This window comes from Globicephala melas, chromosome 5 (assembly GCF_963455315.2).
Source record: "Globicephala melas chromosome 5, mGloMel1.2, whole genome shotgun sequence".
Taxonomy (NCBI): domain Eukaryota; kingdom Metazoa; phylum Chordata; class Mammalia; order Artiodactyla; family Delphinidae; genus Globicephala; species Globicephala melas.
The window spans coordinates 122,348,702-122,370,047 of NC_083318.1; the positions used below are offsets into that span (position 1 = coordinate 122,348,702).

A 21,346-nucleotide genomic window follows, 5' to 3' on the forward strand; every position below is an offset into this window, starting at 1 on the left:
CCAATGAGTAACTGAGAGCAATGAAGTCTGCTGATTCCATACTTCGTACTTTGAATAGTCCTAAAACATGGGTCTTGTCTATGGTTTTAAACTCAAATGGTAAATTCATTTAACCTGTGATAAATGAGGCTTCAAAGATTCCTAACATTTGGAAAGTTAAGATGAAAGACCATTTGGTGGGAACCTACCTCATTTTATGATGCTAGTTATAAAAATAGTCCTACTGAAAATACAGTTGGATTTTAAAACATTGCTAACATTTGGCAATATGATGTTACCAGACCGAACGGGAGACCTAGAGTAAAAAAATCATACCCAGAGTTCCAAATCACAGTGCCAAAGTGAAGTTGTTTAATCTGGCCCTCCAAATAGATTTGGCAAACTCTCTGGTTTTATGCAACATAACCCAGCATAAAGACCACACCATTATTATTAGCCACACATGTACCACATCAATATACAAATAAGCTTGGATAAGCAGAGACGGGGCACTGCTTCATACCTTGCAGGCGTTTCAAAACGTAGGATGTCTTGGACAATGGCGAGCATGTATTTATTCATTTCTTTGGGAAGCTCCCCAATAGAGAGGAGGATGTTTTTTACTTCCATGTAGGATGGATTGTTATTTAAAATGATGGCAGCTGCAGTAGTGCGCACAGTCTTTTCATGAACTTTATGATTCTGGTGGTATATCCTGTTCATAGTCTTCTTCACCTGTTCGTAAGATGTTCAAGCTTAGTTAGTGCACATCTAGATTTTTAAAATTGATATCGGGCAGGAAGAGTTAACGCTCATAAAATAGACATGTATTCCAATATTTCCCATATTCTTTTGCAATTATGTTGGGGTCATAGTTCTGGCTAATGGACCATGAACGGAATCACTGCGGGTAACTTCTGGGCCAACGCAGTTAAGAGCTGGTGTATCTTATTCCTCTCTCTCTTCTACTACGGTAGTGAGCTCAGGGCCACATTTTCTTTTACCTACTTTAGCCATAGAGTGGATGAGAAGCTGAGATTTTTGAGTCTTGTTTGTTATTGCAGCATATCATGGTATTCCCTAACAACCACAGAATTTTCAAAGACACTACTGCCACATGGCAAAGGGGCTCTGGAGAGAGATGGCTATATGAACTTACATTTCCTTACAATGAGGTACCTCAGAATTTTCCCTTCTTCTTTTTAATTAATAGACTTTTTATTTTTTAGAGCAATTTTAGGTTCACAGCAAAATTAAGCTTAAAGTATAGAATTCCTATATACCTCGTGCTCCACATGCCTCCCCTCTCCCCCCAACATACAACCTCCTCCTGTATAACATCCTGCATCTCAGTGGTACATTTGTTACATTTGATGAATCTATATTGATACATCATTATCACCTAAAGTCCATAAGTCATATCAGAGGATTTTCTTCTTTCAACAAAACATTAACACAAAAGAAAATTTGCCAAAATAATTACATTCTGCGGCAACAAATAATTTCATTGGTCACTAGCATTGCCTAACAATATGCAGTGCTTGGGGTTCTGTACTAGGCATTTATAAATATTTCTTTCAGTTCTACTTTCCTCTGTCTTTTTCTATCTCCCGCAAATGTTGAGCTTTGTTGTCAGGTATATAGGAATTAAGAATCACCTAAGCAAAAACAACTAGGAAGGGACAGAGCCAGAATCCATATGTTGGTCTGTCTATGTCAAAAACTCATGACCCTAATTACCACACTTTGCAGCTTATCAACTGTGATACAAAACATAGTTGCAAACCGGGAACATCATTCTCAACAGGCAGTTTATCTTACACTTTATAAACATTCTCTGCCCTAAAAAAAAGTATAGCTGGGATGGCTTCCTGAAAATGCAGCTGTAGGAACCAACATGGTAGTACTTAAGCCAGGTTATTCCAGTGTCAAAAAATTTAAGAGCATCTTAAAACTTGTGGAAGTAAAGATATTTCAGAAAAGAATGTTTCTTTTTTTTTATTATCATTTGGAGTACTTTATTGAATTTTGATATTAATTTTAAGAAGACCACTTGACAATAAGAATTCATCCTGGGGAAGATATTTTGAAATCATATTTAACAGGGAATTGCTGAAGGAACTGGCATTGGTACCCAAAAGGAGAGAGGACTTTGCCTCTATTCGAATACTTGTAGAATTCTCCTGCCGGAGGGGAAGCCAAACTAAGACAAATAAGTGTTAGTCACGGGAAGGAAGATATCACCTTGATATGAGCAAAAAAATCGGACAGTGTGAGTTGTCCAATAATGAAGAAGTCTTGTGAAATATTGAACTTCTAGTCACCAGAAACATTCAAGTACAGGCTGCATAACCATATTGCAGAGATGTTTTCCCTAACTTTTCATGTATCAGTCATTCTGGACTTATTTCTTTTCCTGGAATATTCCACCCTCTTTCCCATTTGTGGGTCTTCACCCATATGCTTCCCCTGCTTGAAAGACTCCCACTTCTTTCTCGTATTCTATCCAACACACATATCCTTTCTTCTGCCTGACCGTTTCTCATCTTTTAGCTTTAGATTCAGCTCCCCTTGCTTTATCTTCCTTTCACATTCTTGACTTCCTATATCTTAGCATTATCTATTACCTTTGGTGATAAAACAAGAGAATGTGCTTCAATATTTATGCTTCAGGATATAGGACATTATCTATTCAAAATGTGAGGCTGCTTCAGAAGAGCCTTAAATCCAATTTAAGGGTTATTTCTAACAGGAAAGAGAGATTGTTAGTTTGGAAAAAAAAATAGGGTGACTTCAGAGAAGTTTGCATCTGACTTGTGATTAGGCATGCTTTTTTCCTTTTGTGAATGTTGCAAACATTCTTGGAGAATTTACCTCATCAGTTATGAAAGGGGCATCATATCTCTGGAGAGTGGTGGTGGCGAGGTGGCTGATAGACCCCTCTCCTGTCTCCGCGTACTTCAGAAGGAGTGGGATGCCTTCCGGAAGCCGGGCATTCTTCAGAGCCAGCAGGTACATCATTTTGTCCTCCTTTTTTTCTGCTTTTTCAAGTCCTCCCAAGATTAACTTCTTGGCTTCTACCACTCCCTAAAGAATCACATTCTACATCAGACATATGCATAACCATATATTAAACAAAGCTTGGGTAAGATCAGCTTCACTCTTGTGTCCAGGATAACAGCCTAAGGTTTTAGAAAGTTTTACACTGGTTGCCTGACTGAGGCACACAATGAAAATGAACAAGTAAAGCTTGATAAAGGTGTTGTTGTTTTTTTTTTAAAATACATACATTAACATATTAAGAAGCAATGAGTATAATTAATAATGGGCATATTTACTTTTAAACACATTCTGAATGCATAAAGTCATTTTTAAAATTCCCTTGTGATCGATTATTCCTAAAACTGCCCATTCACTGAAATTCTAAAATAATGGTTAGATGGTGCCTAAATGGTGGCACACACCTTTTCCTTAGTAACAACTTCGGTGAAAGCACTTAGCACTCAACTGTAAGGTCTTGTTCTAAATGTTTAAAAAGTGCTTGTTTCCACTTGATTCCAAATTTGATTAATGCTGACATACTGTTCAAAAAACATCCCTTGAATGCCTTTTATGTAGCATGTACTTTGCTAGGTACTTTTCAAACATATTTTTTAATCAGAAAAGGCCTTTTAGTTTTCTGGCCTAGAAACTATGAACTAGCAAGTTAACAGTTTAATGGAAAAACAAATTAGAAATAGGGACATCTAGGTTCTTATTTTACCTTTGCTGCTACGTATGTTTTAGGGGCTTCAGTATCATCTGTAAAGTAAAGGTTCCTAAGATCTAATTCATCTATAGGATTTATAAACTCTGAAACCAGGCTGCAGGTACACACACACGTGCACACACACACCATGGGAGAGATGGGGGTAGGGAAGATATAAAAGGCCCCCAAAGAGAATGAAGATGCTAAACTTCAAATGTAATTAAAGAAATACCATTTCTCAACTACCAGATTGATCTTTAAAAATACAAAAGTTTGACAACATACATTGTTATTGAGCCTACAGGGAAATAGGCATTCAGGTGGAAGCATAAAATGCTACAATTCCCATGGAAGATAATTTGGCAAAATCTAACAAATCTGCATTTTGATCCAATACCCTGGCCCTGAAGCTATATCTCCAAAATTAAGAGAAAGTGTGCCTAAGATTATTCATTTAAGCATTATTTGTAATAGTAAAAATAGTGGAAACCACCTAATGACTATACATGGGAGAATAAACTGTTGTGCCTCAGTTTAACACACAATAGAGTACTAGGCAGTTGTAAAAGGAAGGAGGAAGATCTCTGTGAACCAGTATGGGGTGATTTCCAAGGTATGTTGTTAAGTGGAAAAAAGAAGATGCAAGAGAGTGTATATAAGGCTATATTTTGTGCAAGAAAAAAGAAATAAAATGTGTATGTACATCTGCTTACTGTTGCAAAAAGAAACAGAAAGGAGAACCTAAAACTAATGATACTGCTTACATAGAAAAGGTAGGTGAGAATGGGTGGAAGAGTAGGAAAGGGAATGAGACCTCTTTGAGAATACTTTTCAAATAAAGTCCTGACTTTTGAATCATGTTACTATTCCATATGTTCAAGAAATAAAATGAAGTCAACAAGGATGAAAGGTGGCTAAAATTGATTTCAAACAGAAGCAAATGAGTAATAACATAACTAAACAGAAGAGAATAAAAAAGAATTAATCCAAACAATGTTTGAACATAGTCCTCTGACTGTATACCTTTAGTGAAATATATTCTAAGGTCAAAAAGACTGTGATGAAGTCTTGAACTTTATTTAAGTCAGTTTGGTTTTTGTAATGACATTGGTGTAACAATTCCAAAATTATTTTGTACATGTTTTAGGATTGAGCAAATGAATCAGGATATTAATGTTCTTGAGAACCAGGGTTCTCACTGTGGGAGAAGGAAGGTATAATTACAGAATGACGGAAGGAGAGGAAGAACCCTGTAGAACTGGAGGTAGCAGTATGAACTAGCAATTTAATAAATGTAAATATATGTATTTTGTCCATTATAAGAGCCTAGATGCAATGGCACTCGAATAATAAGAAGTAAAAGTCTTTAGGAGTAAAATGTCAGATGCATGCAACTTACTCTCAAAGGGTTCAACCAAAATAATATAAAATGAAATAAAACAGAATGAGGTAATGCAAATATGATAATACGTTAACAATTGGCAAATCCAGATGAAGCAGGTATACAAATATTAATGGAATTGTGCTATTCTTACAACTTTTCCATAGGTTTGAATTTTTTCAAATATAAACTTGGTGAAAAAAGAAATTAGGATACAGGGAGATCAAAATGTAAGGAAAAACAAATAGAAAAAAGAAATAGAGGTTTAGTACTCATTGTGACCTGTGTAGCTGCCATTTAGACTGTCATAGGGCAGTAGCTTTCATGCCAGTAAATGCTGAACAGCTATAGCACTCGATAGCTTCGCAGGTACCTTTTGCACAGTAAGGTATTGTGGATTGTGTGCCCAGCAGATGCCTTAAATGTGTATTTAGAATACATCGTTTTCTTTCTATCCAGATGTCTTTGATATGGGCAAAAGATAGATGAGTATTCCACAGCAGAAAGTTGAAAAGAAAATCTGAACATTTGCTATGGTCCATTTGGTAGCCAAGCCTCATTATCTTCAAAGATGCATTTTTTTAAAAGTTGCTCAAAAACATTAACAAAACTGAATGACAGTGATGGATAGTTTACAGCTAGACTCATAAGGTAACTTTAAAGATGTGATAACTAGGCTGTCCCATTATCAGAAGAACTTTAAATGTAATCCTTTGTTTTGTTTCCTTCTCACCCTATATGCCTCCCTTGGGTAATCCCATTGTCTCCTAAGGTTTCAGTCACTCTCTATTCCTGGTCCTAACTCCTTTTCTGAGCTACAGATGGATGTGGCCATCTGCCTATTGGGCAACTCAACCTGGTGTCCCAAAGGATTCAAACATAGCCAAAACATAGCCAAATTAATAGCTCTACCCTCCTCCCACCCCCAAACCAGGTTCTATATAAATTTTGCTTAAGTGGTTCACATCACCATACATCTAGTATCCTAACATGGAAGCTTAACAGTCACCTGGATTCTCACCTCTTTCTCATTCCCCACATCCCATCAGTCACTAAATACTATCGATTCTATCTCCGAAAGGGCTCTTGAATCTGTCTCCTTCTCTTACCGTACAGCACCTACGTTAATTCAGACCTTTATTAATTCGTGCCCAGGTTGTTGCAAACATTTCTGATCAGATCGTACTGGCCCTAATGCAGCTGACACCCAGTCTATATACCATTTTGCTTCTTCCTAGGTTAAAAAAATCGGCGTGTGTCATTCACCACCTAAAAACCACATTATTCTCCTTTTTCTCTACAGAATGAAGTCGAGACTCCTTAGCTTGCCATTAATAGAGATCCAGCCTACCTCTCTTCTCTCTTCCCTTCTTTCCTTCATCAGCACTCCCACCTATCTGCCCCACAAACATACATATTTTTTGCTCTAGCCCCACAGAATTTCTCACTGTTTTCAAGCATACAAGGCTCATTTTGAGTTTGGGCTTTTTTATACATTATTGTATCTCTCCTAGAACGTCCTTTATTCCACAAAACTATCTCTTCACCTAAAAACCTCTTCTAGGCTAAGCTATTTGATATTATCATTTTGGTGACAGCTTCCCCAGCACTCCCAAGCAGAATAGTTTGGTGCATCTTCTGTAGTATTTGCAGAGCACTCTTTTTTTTTTTTTAATTTATTTTTGTCTGTGTTGGGTGTTTGTTGCTGCGTGTAGGCTTTCTCTAGCTGCGGCTAGTGGGGGTTACTCTTCATTGCGGTGCTACTCATTGCAGTGGCTTCTCTTGTTGCGGAGCACAGGCTCTAGGCACGTGGGCCTCAGTAGTTGTGGCACACGGGCTCAGTAGTTGTGGCTTGCAGGCTCTAGAGCGCAGGCTCAGTAGTTGTGGCGCATGGGCCTAGTTGCTCTGGGGCATGTGGGATCTTCCCCGACCAGGGCTTGAACCCATGTCCCCTGCATTGGCAGGCAGATTCTTAACCACTGCACCACCAGGGAAGCCCCAGAGCACTCTTTTTATATTTCAATATTATTATTTATCTGTTTGCATTTGATAAACAGACTAAGAGTTCTTTGAGGATGGTAGAATGTTTTATGTATCTTTATATTAAGGTATTAGCATAATGCCTAGCACAGAGTAAACACTCATTAAATACTACTGAATGGATGTTTTTATATGTGAGTTTTGTGTTTAGCCAAGATATTTGATATATGATTGCTGAAGTAAACCAGCCAACTCAAATAATTATGGAAATTGAAAAATATAAGAAGTCATAGTCCTTTGATGTCATAAAAACCATACAAATTTGATTTCTGCCCCAATGGTGGGCAGCACAGTAAATGTTAAATAGATTGGTCCGGAACTATAGATACGATAAATGAGATTGGATTTGCACTTACTTTGAGTTTGCAGCCTTCATTCTGACACAGCTTCCTGACAAGGGCCCCAATGATGATCATAACGGATTCTCTGATGTCATTGCTCGCAAAGGAACCTTTGAACTTACTCTATTAGCCAAACAAGGATAAAATAGGTTACCGAAACATTTAAACATTTCCAAGGGATATTTTAAGTAAAGAAACAAAGTAGCCAAAGTCTGAGGAAATTGTTTTTATGTTCCTAGTTTGCAAACTCTGAATTTTGCTTTGGGGACACTTACAAATTCACTGTCTAGCTTTGGGTTGAAAAGTCTTAGAGTTCTTTCAGGTATTTTTAACATGGGTCTGTGAAGTCCTGAGAGGTTTATGGACTGGGCTCATTGGGTCAGTGAATCCAAAAATTGATCTGTAAAATTTTATGTGTGGGTAATTTTATGTATGGGTATCAGATTTTTCAAACAAACCCATTTTCTAAAAAGATTATGAACTATTCCCCTAAATCATAAGTGAATAAGTGCACTTTTTGTTTTTAAACCTTGGATCCAAGAGAACTCTAGCTTTTGCTTCCAATATAATTTTTAATATCAGAAGAATTATATCTTATATATATATATAACATGTATAAGATTATACATTATACAATGTACTGTACATCAAATACCATGAAGATTTTTGAAGTCAAAACAAATCTTTTAAAATCAAATTTTGAAGCATAATCAAAACTTCTCCCCTCTGAAATTTTGTCCTATGTTACATTATATGATAGGTGAACACAATCTTTAAATTTCCATAAAGTATAGTTTAAGTTATTTAGAGGAATTACAAAGAAGACACTATGTGAAATAATCTACTGTACAGGTAATGATTAACAGAAAGAAAATAGTCCAAAGGAATTTGAATATGACTAATCAGAAGGCTGTATTTCAGCCTGTATTCTGATGCTGGCAAATTTAATTACTGCCTAGATTCCTAAGAGCAGCCCAGAGCCTTTATTTTTGCAGTTTCCATTTGACTTACAACGAGGGCTCTCAGGAGTTCTTCATCAGGATGGGAGGCAAATCCACAGGCATAGAGAAACCTCTCCTGGAGGATAATGCTACTGTCACTTTTGAAATCCAAAAAGTCCAAAATAGCATCTAATGAGTCTGGGGTCTGAGCAGAGGTGACAGCATCCACCAGCTGGGGTCTACAAAAAAGGCATGGTCATGGATATCAATGTTTAGGGTGCTTAAGAAATTATTTTGAATCGCTACCATTCATAGACCCTATTGGTTTACATTTCCTAAAGAAGTGAAAATTTTTTTATTTAAACAAAAGAAAAATGAATGACTTTCACCAAAGACCCTTCCCCCTTTTATTTGAAATCTCTCCCTTAACTCCCTTCTTTCTCCTCAATGTATAATCAGAATATACAAATTAATTTTACTGTATTAGCCTAAGCCAAATATAATTTGGAGATTTATAAATAAAATCATATAAATAATATTATAAATTAGGTTCAAACTTTTCTGTATGGGTCATATATAAAAGCTATGGTCCCCCAAATCAATTCTTTCTCTAATTAGCTTTGCAAATATATACATTTCTCAAATACATAACTTAACTAGGGCAGTATTATTTAATGGAAAGGTGGGGCATTCTTTAAACTTTCATTTATATCCAAGAGAGACGTTTTTGCTCATTTTTTAAAAAATAAAAAGCACCATGGTATAGTTCAAGTTCAACCACAATGATCAGTTGTGAGCAGAGCAAAACTCCTGCAGGAAAGTGCTAGTTACATATTCTACTCATCAAGAATCTTTTGTTGGCTGAGTCTTGGGATGGTAAAATTTCTGAAACTAGTTGCCATACTAATGAACATATTAGGTATGTATTGATATATATTTTATTCCACATTCACATAACATACCATACATGTATTTAATATGTTATACATTTTTAAAAAGATATTCTTGCACTATACCATTTTGATCCTAACAAAAAGCCTAGTGAATGAAGCAAACTGAGAGAGAGGTAATACTTATTAAGTGTCTATTATTGCACTAGAAATTTTAGGTGTGCAAACTCTTTTCGCTTTAACTTCTTCATCCGTAACATGGGGCTAAAAACAGTAGTTATTTTAGGATTGTTGAGAGGATTAAATTACATGATCTATGTAAAACACTTAGAATAGTGCTTGGCACATTGTAAATGTTCAATAAATATATGCTGGTTTTAATACCATCACCTCACTGAACATCTCTATCAGTTTAATGCTAATATTCTCCCTTATATATAAAGAAACAGAGATATCCAGTCATTTGTTCAAGGTCCCATAGCTGGTAAAAATATAGCTAGGATTGGAACTCAGGTTTTTCTGACTGGAGTACACGGTCTTTAATTACAGTGTTTCCTAAAGTGTTTTTCATGCAATACTAGTCCTACCAAATGCTTTAAGAAAAGGGATTTTCAAAGTTGTGTAAGTTTGGAATATGTTTAAGGAAACTTATACATAATATTATCAGATTAAAGATGCTGGATATTTCTGTAGCAGAGAACTGTTTAACTTGGTTTCTCCCAGTGTTTTTCAAACTCAGTTGCTCACAGAAGCCTTTCCTCTTGGCATACTTGTTAATATTGTATAAGTTATAAGATACACATAATAAAAACTTCGGGAAATGTTACATTCCACCACCCTGACTTTCACTATCCTACAATAAATAGAAGGAATTATTCTCTGTATTTTACAGATGTTGAAAGTGAGGCTCAGGGAAGCTAAATGTAAATGACCTACTTAAAGGTTGTATGTTGTTGGAAGTCAGAATTTAAAACTAGGTCTTCTGATATTAGCGCATCCTAGTATCTTTTCTACCGTACTACGTTACGTGTGTGTTACCTATGATATGGTACAATATTGCGTAAATAACCTGATTTAGAAACTACATCATGCAATCATACAAATTATTGCCACCTTAAAATTTTTAGGATACAAATAGGCTAAGGCTTAGTGTAATCTCCGTTCTAAATAGCTAATTTTTGCACTATTCTTGTCATATTTTTGTTTTTGATAAAAAGATAAGTCACTCTAAAATATATTTTTCCTAAGTTCTATGATTAAAACAGAGTCTGAGAATTTATGATTTTGCATATAGTTAACTTCTGGTTTAAATATTTATTTTTGAAGATAGTACCCAACTAACTTTTGGTTTGTCATATGGAATTCATATCAATTTTTTTAGTGTCCTCAAGATGAGTAAATAACAAATACAATCTAGAATAAACAGACTTCTCAGAAAAAAAACTAAATTCTCTTATTCTTGGGTAATTGAGTCCCTTGAACTCAGTGACTACTGCTGCTCTGTGTGTCTGTGTGTGTGTGTGTGTACATGCGTGTGTGTAACTTGGCCACTTTCTACTTTTTATTATCTTAATGGCTAGTTTCCACTGTTTGTCAAATTAATTGAGCCATGTTCTATATCATCAGTTAAGATAATTAGTGTCATATGGTTGAATTTGTAGTTACAGACAAATTTTATATTACAAGACCAAAACACTTTTACTTAGAAAGTGTATTTGTATTTACAAAGTAAATTTGGTAATTTGTCAACTCTCTTTACGATGCATGTCAAATAAAGCATTCTCTCATCAAATATTCAAATAACGTACACATTTCTTTTCTCTGGATTCTTTTGGCTGTTTACCTCAGTACTCAATTTTCTTTTTAAAACACGGCTTCAATGGGGATGATCACATAAAAATGAAACCACATTTTCAACTGAAAAAATCATATTCGTTTTTTGTTTTTATAATCAACTCTGAAATCTTTTCGAGTGTAAATGAATAGCTAGGGAACACAATTTCACAACAGTGAGGCAGCACATGCACCGTGGTGTCACAATGAAGCCCTGCCCCCCCATCTATGTACCAATCCAGACCTGATGTAAACTCATGAATACTCAAAAAACAATGTTCACTCTGAGTCACTACTGAAAACTTGTTATTGCATGTCTGGTCAATTAACCACTGCATTACTGCACTGAGGTATAACTGTTCAATGAAAACACAAAACAACAAAACAATTGATTGGAAGGTGAGGCAGTTGGTTAAAAAGAGATCTTACTTGCTTAATAAACAATAACCCAGTAATGCTTTCCCACAGACAACCCCACACAATGTTCAGGGCACTTACAGTACTTCCTTGTTTTCAGCCTTTAGAATTTGGAGGATCTCTTCTTTCTTTGCAGTCCTGAGGTGCTTAATAAAGGTCAGGAAGCTTCTGACAGCCTCAGCCTTGGAGAGGTTGTCAGGCTGCAGGTGTTTTCTGATGGACTGCCAGTGCTCCGAGAGCTGCAAAACATGGCCGCAGGCCCATACCACATTCATAATTCTGAACATCCACACTTACAAAGGATGTTCTTTCCAGACATAAACTTTCCTTTGTATCTGACAAGCCAAAGAAGCTTTTTGTGTCTTACCTCAATATATCTGATCGCCCCCTGTCCATACCACACTCCTGTGGCTCTCAGAGGCTAACCCAGAGGCCTGCTGACTCTGTGTACAATTCCCCTGTAGGAGGACTGTCTTTGTCTATTAGCACTTAGCTCAAAGGACCTCAAGCTTCTGGGCATATGGGTCATTCCATGGTTACAACAAGGGAATTCTATCTGAGGCCAGACTTTGACCACCATAGTGAAATGATGCCAAAATTTCATTAACAACAGGATATTCTGGAGGGGAAAAAAATCAGAACTGCTGAAGAATTGTATCAGGTTTCTTATGCAGTGGAACCTTACTGAAAACCAGTTTCTGTAATAATTTGAGCTCCCTATTCTCTTTATTTTACTGCTGTATGAGATGCAAACAATAGTAAATAGTTTGCAAACAATAGTAAAACATGTTGCTGGGGTCTGAACTGTTCATTTCATATATCCGTGTTAAGTAGAGTATTATTTAGATAAAGGTAATTCTCACATACACCATCATTATGCTACTGTGGTTTTAAAAATAGTAAATAGTTCTAATTAATGACATCCTTTGGCTTAGAAATAAGCTAAAAACTTATTTTTCATAGTTTACCACTTTTCCCCAGTTGTAAAAGAATGTATTAAATCTCATCAGTGACCTCTAACTCTGAATAATGTCCATGCTGCCAGTTTTTAAATTACTCATTCCTTCCAATAAGCAACAGATATACATTTTTCTCTTTTTTCAAGTCCCTTTTGGTTACCTAATCTTAAGAGGATATTCCAAAACAAAATTCCAGTTGTACTTAGCTAAAGATTTACTGGGTCATTTCTGAGGGCAGAGAGCATATCAATGTGAAGTCAGATTTGTTTTTTTCTTTAAAGGGTTGCACTGGTGACATTATACTGAAGTTGGAAAACAAATTCCTCAAAGACATAAACCTTTCCCATAATAATGAAGAAATAGTTATGAAAAATCTTAGATGGCTCATAATGTCAGATAACTGTGGGGGGAGAAATTAATAGCGTAAGAAAAGATGATTAGTTTCATTAGTCAACTTTCTAAATAATTTCCATCTCATATGACATTAGAAAATTACACCAGAACATGAGATGATTTATGGAAGAAAAACAAAAGAAAAAACCAAGTGTGAGAACAATTACTTTTTTTGTCTCATTTTGTTTTTCCCTTAATTCAATTTTGGTATATTTGAGAAACTAGCAAGGAATTAGTGCCTCACACTTTAAGCAAATTATGGTATTAGTGCTTGATGTGTCTACTTTTCTCAACACTAATAATAGCCAAGGGTAGAGCATCTTCTGGTAGATACAAACAGAGCCTGAAGCCAAGGGTTTGCTCTCCTGAAAAGACGTGAAGTATTAGGAAATGCTGGAACCCAGAGTCATATCTGTGGCCATACATCACGAATGATTCATGCAATAAATGAAATTTCTCTTTGCTGGATTACAAATGTTATGAGATGATCTACACTTTGCCTTGGGGATGTGCTATCTCATTTCTGGCTGTAACTGTAGGGGAGGTTGGGGCATGGTAAATCAGTGTTCCCAATTTAGGCAAAGAGTTTGGTATCCTTTTTTAGTCCTCACAGCGATCCTCAGAACACTGAGGTCAGTAAAACGTTTCACCTGCGGACATATTACTACCAAATGGCAGAACTTTCAGGATTCAGACCGCTGTCTGTGCTCTTGATGCCATGCTTCCCCTTAACTTCATGAGGTCCTTATTCCCACTGCATTCTAAGTGCTGCTCTGAGGAAGCTCTCCTTAAGTCATAACATTTTTTATTTGAAATGAGTGGACGGTAATCATTGGTTAATTATTGTTGTATTATGCATCACCTTGGGTGCATATTATTAGGCTACTGCCATTATAACTCAGTGGTGGCTGGTAGTTCTTTGTAAACTTTCTTTACAAATTAACTGAAGCTTCCATTGGAGACAAAAGGAAAACAGAACTTTAAGCCATGATTATTCCATGATTTGGCCACACAACGCAGCTGCTCACACTTACAGAAGGGCATCCTTTGCACTCGCTCTCAAAGACCTGGCCCACAATGGGAATGGCCGTGTATTTCGAATCAATTGCTTTAATGATGGCAGCAACCTGCTTCCCAGCCATCAGTCTTGGGCCTGCTTCTGTTGTCTTCAGCTCTAATTTCTGCCTGCATAACCAAGGAAGAGAAATGTCACATTAGCAGCATTCTTTTGAGTGAACAAGCTACTAATTGTCATTCTTTTGGCAAACAAGATACTAATTTATTCAAATTCTGTAAGGCCATGTCTTTCAAACAGTGATATCTCCAGCAGTAACAGAAACCTCAAGACAATTATGAAATTTTTCTGGAGCAACAATTTTACTCAAAGATTCGAAAATTTAAGTCTGGAGTGTAAAAATACTATGACAAGAGACTATAGGAAAGAAAATTTGCCTGGATATGTGATGTTACCTCTTTTGGATTTAGCCCAGCTCTCTGAAAATGATGTCTTCAGTACAACCACGTTTCACTTATTAACTAAGATAATTAGGAAATCTTGTTTTCCAAAACTGGCCTCAATAATATTTTTATCTGATATGCTCTTTCAGAAGCTTGCCTCTCTCCCTTTAAGAGGTGGAATCTACATCCCTCTCCTTGAACATGGGCAGGACTCTGTGACTGCCCCAACTCACAGAGAACAGTAGAAGTTTCAGTATGTGGCTTGTAAGGCTAAGTCATAAAAGGGAATTCAGCTTCCATCTGGCATGCTAGCAGCACATACCTCGAGAGAATTGAGCTGCCATGTAAGAAGTCTGGCTACCCAAACCTGCCATGTTGAGAGGCCACATGGAAATAAACAGAGATGCATAAGGTGCCTCAGTAGTTTGAGTCTCCCAGCCCAGACACCAGATAGGTGAGGGAGCAGCCTTTGAACCATCTCTGGTCAGTGACTGTCTGCAACTGTACAACAGACACCAAGAGAGGCATGCCTAGCAGGACCAAGGCAAGTGCCAGGATTATGAGTGAGAATAATAAAGCGATTGTTGTTTTTTTATACCACTAAGTTTGGAGTGGTGTGTTATAGAGCAATGGAAACCTGATAAACCTAAGTAATTAAAAATATTAAGTTTATATGAAAATATATGAAAACAATATGGATATAGTACAAAGTAGAACACAAGGTTCTAATCCAGAGGAGACTTCAATAAAATTTCAAGCATTTATGGTTTGAAGCATTTCTCCCAAGATTTTGCAACCATGTACCTCTGACATTAGGGCTACTTCAGAAGAAACATTTGAGAAACAATGACATAAGATAAAACTAACATTTAATGCTAGAGATGTTCTTCTGAATTAAAATTTGAAAATAATACATACTCTTAGATTTGAAATTCTAGTTCTTTAGCCTGTGAGAACTATTCTGACCAGAGAAATTTTCTCCAATTGAAATAATAGGCTTGAATATGTAAGTACTATAAATCACATCAAAAATTCTGTCACATCACTTTAGTATGGAACTTTTCTGTGCTTATTAACAACAATAAAAAAAAATAATCTGGAGGCGAGAACTCACCAATGCCACCATTTTTTAATGCTTAACATTAAAATCATTTGACAGAGAAATTAGAAAATAAATGAGAATGAATCAAGTAGTTTACCTTTTCAAAATTTAAATTCTATTCAATTAACAATTTATTTTTAATGAAATTCTATTTAAAACATTAAGTATTTATTACATGCCATATATTACTGTAGATAATATGAAAAATAAAGATGAACAGACATAATCACTGTTTTAAAAGAACTCAGTCAAAATGAGGAAGCACTGCATATACATGTGCGTGTATATACACACATATATTTTTTTAAACCAAGTATAATAATATATCAAAGAACAGTAAAGAAAACTTAAATTCTAACATTATCTTACTTTGATAATATTTTGCCTGCAATTGTTTGTAGAAAATTCAGCCTCAAAGCATGTATCTCTTCTGCGAGCACAGCTACAACAAAGCTGTCTTCTATCTTATAGGTAGTGACAGATGTGCCTTTCGAAGTGACACCCAAGACCTAAATAAATAAATATATGTGGTTGTAACAAGTAATTAGCTTTTTATCTTTGAATCAAGCCAAATAGTGAATTATCTTTTCATCTTCACAAGAACTTCCCCGTCACCCAAACCTACAATATATTAAGATAAACCTATTCATTTGATATTATACAAAATTAATACCCTAAACTAAAAATTATAAATGTTCCCAAATTATATTGTTACCTTATTCACCTATTATTTTAAAATAATCTCTACAAAAGGTAATTACTTGGTTGCCTCAAAGAAAGTGATAGCAAGCATACCGGATTTAGGGTTGTAAATCCAGAACTCTCTGATTTGCATGAATCCAAGGCCTTGATTTTGATCACCTTATCTTGATGAGCCTGGTAGGTCACTTTACAATCTCCAGAGATATCTACCTAAAAAGAAAAGCAAAAATACAATGTTTGGGATTCTCACATGGACCATTTGAATTCCAGTGGGAAGTGGCTTGAAAATTGGGGTTCTAATATGTCATGGGGGACTGCCTTTCTGCCCAGGCTGACAAGCTAGGAAGGCAGAAGAATTCAGTGTTTCCTGCAGCATGTGGATTCTTTTCCATTCCGTTTGTTTGAGTCTTATGAGTGCCTTCATATTGCCCCAGGAATAATAAAGGATTTCCTACTTCTCTCTAATGTCTAATAGGAACTGGACAAATGGCCTGGTCATAATCAAAACCTCTCATAAGTGGGTAATTATGTGGCAAGGGGAATTGACTTTTAATGCTGTATGTAGGCTGTGTGTATGTGTGCATGTGCGCATGCGTGCACTCACATGCTTTGATGAGCTGAGTATGATTCGAAATCCTTAAAAACCTGTGGGATTAATTCAACTCATTATAAGTCACATCAACAGTTTGAATGTAGGCAAATGTATCTCAGTACAGACTCAGTTTAGCATCTCTGAGTCTTCCCTCTGGCCTCTACAAGCACCACCCCCAGTCTTCATTCTAGAAAGCTAACCAGCATTCCCTTGGCCCAGCCTTGCCATCAGATTTTCTCACCCACTGATGGACTGGCTGAATTCAGACAAGAAAACTTGGACTCAGCTTTGCTTTTGACTCCAAGTATGGTACTGAAGGAGTCACTCAACTTCCCTAGTTCAACCTCGGTTTCTTCATCTATAAAATGAAGAGGGTTTGTATAGACCAGTGGTTCCTCCAACTGACAATGCATCTACATTAGCTGAGAAACTGTTAAAATACAGATGCTAATCTACTTAATCAGAAACTCTGCAGTGAATCCAGGGAATCTATATTTTTAATAAGCTCCCCGTGGGATAGTGATGCACAGTGATACCACTGGAATATTCTCCAAGGTGTTTTGCATCTCTATCATTCCGTCATTCTATAGGTCTCTTTAGTATGACTTATTCTAATTCCCTCTACCTTGTATTCAAATACAAATTGGGGTAAACGGCAATTCGTTTTGTATGTAAATGAGATAACCACCCAAGTCATCTTTTCTAAGCATTACCATAGCAGTAACTTTTTTTTTTACTGAATTTCTGCAGATAGAAACCCATATAAACAATTTTGGTAACTTTATTGACAAATACGTTTCTGGATCCTTAATAATATTAGTAAGTACCTCATTGGTAGTTCCAGAGCTTAACTGCATCTGAAATAGACTAGCCAGGCCTCTCTTGAGATTTTCTATGGCTATGGGTTCATTTTGATAGGAGTAGAACTCTTTGACCTAGGCAAAAAAAAAGGACAAGCATAAATAGAGCAAAAATGCATCATTTACCAGATTTGGTTAAATAAATAGCAGAAAAGGTTAGATTCTCACCCCCTATCAATTCTGCGAGAAAGAGATCTGTTAGTCCAAAGCTGGGACTTCTTTTTTTTGTGAAAAGAAGCTATTTACATTTCTAAGAAGCTAGACTGTCCAAATACATTTCAGGAGACTTTTAATGAAGGCTCTAAATATGATGAGCGTAACATAGGGAAGGAAAGAGAGCACCGATACGGGGTGGGATTTCTGTGAAAACAAGGATTGCCCAAGGAAGAGAAATCAGGAACATTCTCTTCAAACATGTCAATGTATTCGCTACCTGTGATTCTGCTTGAAACAAAAACTAACCAAGGTTTAAAATAACATCAAAGAAATAGATTCTTGGAAGAGAATGGCAATCCCCATACTTGAGACTCCTGAGGCAGCACAGCCTCTAAGGGCTATGATACGGGCCCACACGTGGCCAAAATGGCCATGGTCAAAATTCCACAGGATTGGGCTTCCCTGGTGGCGCAGTTGTTGAGAGTCCGCCTGCCGATGCAGGGGACACGGGTTCGTGCCCCGGTCCGGGAAGATCCCACATGCCGCGGAGCGGCTGGGCCCTTGAACCATGGCCGCTGAGCCTGCGCGTCTAGAGCCTGTGCTCCGCAACGGGAGAGGCCACAGCAGTGAGAGGCCCGCGTACCGCAAAAAAATTAAAAAATTAAAAAAAAACCAATTCCACAGGATTGATGTTCTGCCCTCCATAGCATTCATGTTGGCCTTGGGTATAAGGAGACATACAAGGTTGGAAGACTTGAGGTTTAGGGTGCTAACACTGCATGGCCTGCCCCACGCGCTGCTTTGAGTTTCTCTTCAGAAGGTGGGAAAAAGAGGTTGGAATGAGGAAGGTGAGTGTGATTTGGCTGCACTAGTAAATGGCTTATCTTAGCTTTGTTTCATCCTTGAGATTTATAGGCACAGAGGTAATAACGATGTCGCATACCATTTTGAACATTTAGCTCATGTTTAGGAAACAAGGATAAAAATACAAAGCATTTTCTGGAACGTAGGCTGTCATTTTTTACTCTGCTTTGACTCCAAACATGTCACATGATTTAGAAATGGAGAGGTTGGACATAGCTTCCCTGTAAAAATTCCCAAGGTCTATGATAATTATAGCTGGCATTTCTACCAGAAATATCCTGAATGCCTTCCTATTTCTCTTTAAAACGAACCATGACTTCTCAAGTAAAACTGAAAGCTCAGTCATTATGCAATAAATTCAATTAATACCAATCTGAACAATTTAGTATACATGAAAACTCCCTCATCCCTTAGAAGAAGAAAATACTTTGCCTGAATTATCCTAACAAGTGCCTCAAGTTTTCTATTTTTATTTTCTACATATACTCTGCCTAGTGATAGATTTATTAGGTACTTTATCTGGCAAACAATTTTAGTCATTACAGTGGATGAACCTATAAATGTTGGAATTGTGTTTGTCCAGCTTAAAAAGGAACTGGAATAGTGATCTCAGTGTCTGAAAATCCATGGCATCATATTCTCAAACAAATCACTGGCAATTTCTCAGAACCAAGGCTGAGTTTCTGATGTTCTATTTTGCAAACTAGGTCTTCTCTCCTTTTAGGAATTATAGTGTAAATTTCTTTTCAAATATTTGGGAGTATGGAATCTGCAAATATCAGGACTAGTAGAGCTTTACAACTGGATCGCTTGAGCCCATACACAGTCAGAAGGGCTTACTGGTAGCAATACACATATGCCTAAGGCCTGTGACTTTTTTGGTCTGAGCCTTAAATACTTCAGAAAGTGAGAGGAGCCATTAAGTGGGAAAAATGCTTGTACTATCATCAGTATCCTCACTTTGCTTCCAAGCTACAAAATACGCCTGAACTATTTATAAAGTTTCACCTAAAATTTCAGGAAACCCAGGTCTCAAATTTAATCTTTAGACTATGCATAAGGTTAAATACTCTCCTGTTACTCCTACTTCTTTTGATCTTGACTGCTAGATACCTAAGAAAATGGTATGCTGAATTTTTTCCTGGAAGGCTGAGCAACATAAACTGTGAGACAGAAAAAATTTTTTTCATTCCTTCTATTAGCTTTTATTGTTTCCCTAGAACTAGAAAAGTGGACAAGTCTCTTTTTCCTTTGTCTGCCTGCTACATTTGGGGCCTAAATTCTCTTCCTTTAGTGCAGAGCAATGAGATCCAAAGTGAAGACAGCACTGGTATCCATATTAGCTAAATGTCAAAACTGTTAGAATCGAGTAGGGTTTTGATAATTCAGAAAATAATAATAAAATATCAGGACTTGGAAGTTTAATCCACACGGCTGACACAACAATAATCTTAAATTCATTATTTCACAACAGGAACTAAGTAAGTTTTATTATATTCAGGCCATAAAGCTGATTACTTCATTCAGTTCTGAAATGAGCTCTGAACATCCAACAGCACAGGACTCTTATCTAAATTCACAGTCTCCCAAACTGCCAGAGACCGGCAGCATTGTAGACTAGTCACAAACTAAGAGTTGAACCCAAGGAAACTAAACATAGAGGGAGAAGGGTGGGTTGTGGGAAAGGAGACTCAGTGCCTCTTCTGGGATAATTTTGAGGGCCAATCTCCCCCTTGGAATCAGTAGGGATTATACATTTCTTTTCCTTAGGAAAAAATTACTTCTATACATTCCCTTAATTTACACATTCGTTAAAAATAAGAGAAAGCGAATTTTCATTAACTGGTCAAAGAGCAAAAATAAACAAAAAGGATCTCAGCAAACAGAGATTAGTCATTTTATCTGGTCTACTTAGCAGAAGCTATGTCTCTTTCATATGTATCTAAGACAGAGCATAGCTAAGAAATGGTACATTGGAAAACAGACAAGTGAAGAAATATATAAAGAATTAGAAGGTTTCCAAGGCGCCACATATCTTTTGGAGGTTCCGTGTGTGTACAGGAGCCACACTGCCAGATTCAGAGAGCAAATCAATGTCTAGGAACAACAAAATAAGGGACAGACTCGGCAGCCACATGATTAATGTAATCAATACTGAGCAAAAACCAGAAACAGAAGTCTGGTAATATTCTAGTTAATTGGATTAGCATTCAACACTGTAACTTGAGGCATCTTTTGCATGTCAGTCTTAACCAGAAAACTGTCATATTTCTGACTTCATCTATGATTTGTAGATAAAATTAGAGTCATACCCAAACATTTAAGTAGGGGAGATAAGTAGGCATGGAAAAAAAATATGTGCAATAAATATGCATATAAGTATTTCCATGAGATATCTTTTACAATGTAAATGTGGGAGCTTAAAACAGGGGGCTCTGGGAGGACAAAAATACATGCTGATGAGTATCCTTGAAATCACAGAAATTTCTTAAATTGAGCCTGGGATAGAAAATACTCTTTGAGAAAACAGCAGTACAGTCTTCCCTTTCATAATTTCTCTCATAGTAAAATGAAGTGATAGTTTAAATAATGATCTTTCTGACAGTGATGTGGCTAAAAGAGTCCAGGTGGCTTCTTAGTCTCCAGGGTCATGTTTTTTCCAACAAGTACTTTATTGTGTAATTGAAAGA

General features: G+C 36.6%; 1 protein-coding gene across 1 annotated transcript in view; it reads right to left on the reverse strand.

The window, feature by feature from the left end:
- MTTP (microsomal triglyceride transfer protein) overlaps nt 1-21,346 on the reverse strand; it is a 44,348-nt gene that overhangs the window by 13,096 nt on the left and 9,906 nt on the right. Inside the window, exons 4-12 of the mRNA XM_030865613.2 lie at nt 17,604-17,711; nt 16,278-16,394; nt 15,852-15,991; nt 13,957-14,107; nt 11,652-11,809; nt 8,501-8,669; nt 7,505-7,612; nt 2,854-3,066; nt 503-714 (exon numbers count right to left, since the gene is read on the reverse strand). Coding sequence (XP_030721473.1) covers nt 503-714; nt 2,854-3,066; nt 7,505-7,612; nt 8,501-8,669; nt 11,652-11,809; nt 13,957-14,107; nt 15,852-15,991; nt 16,278-16,394; nt 17,604-17,711 — 1,376 coding nt within the window. The remainder of the gene's footprint in view (nt 1-502; nt 715-2,853; nt 3,067-7,504; nt 7,613-8,500; nt 8,670-11,651; nt 11,810-13,956; nt 14,108-15,851; nt 15,992-16,277; nt 16,395-17,603; nt 17,712-21,346) is intronic.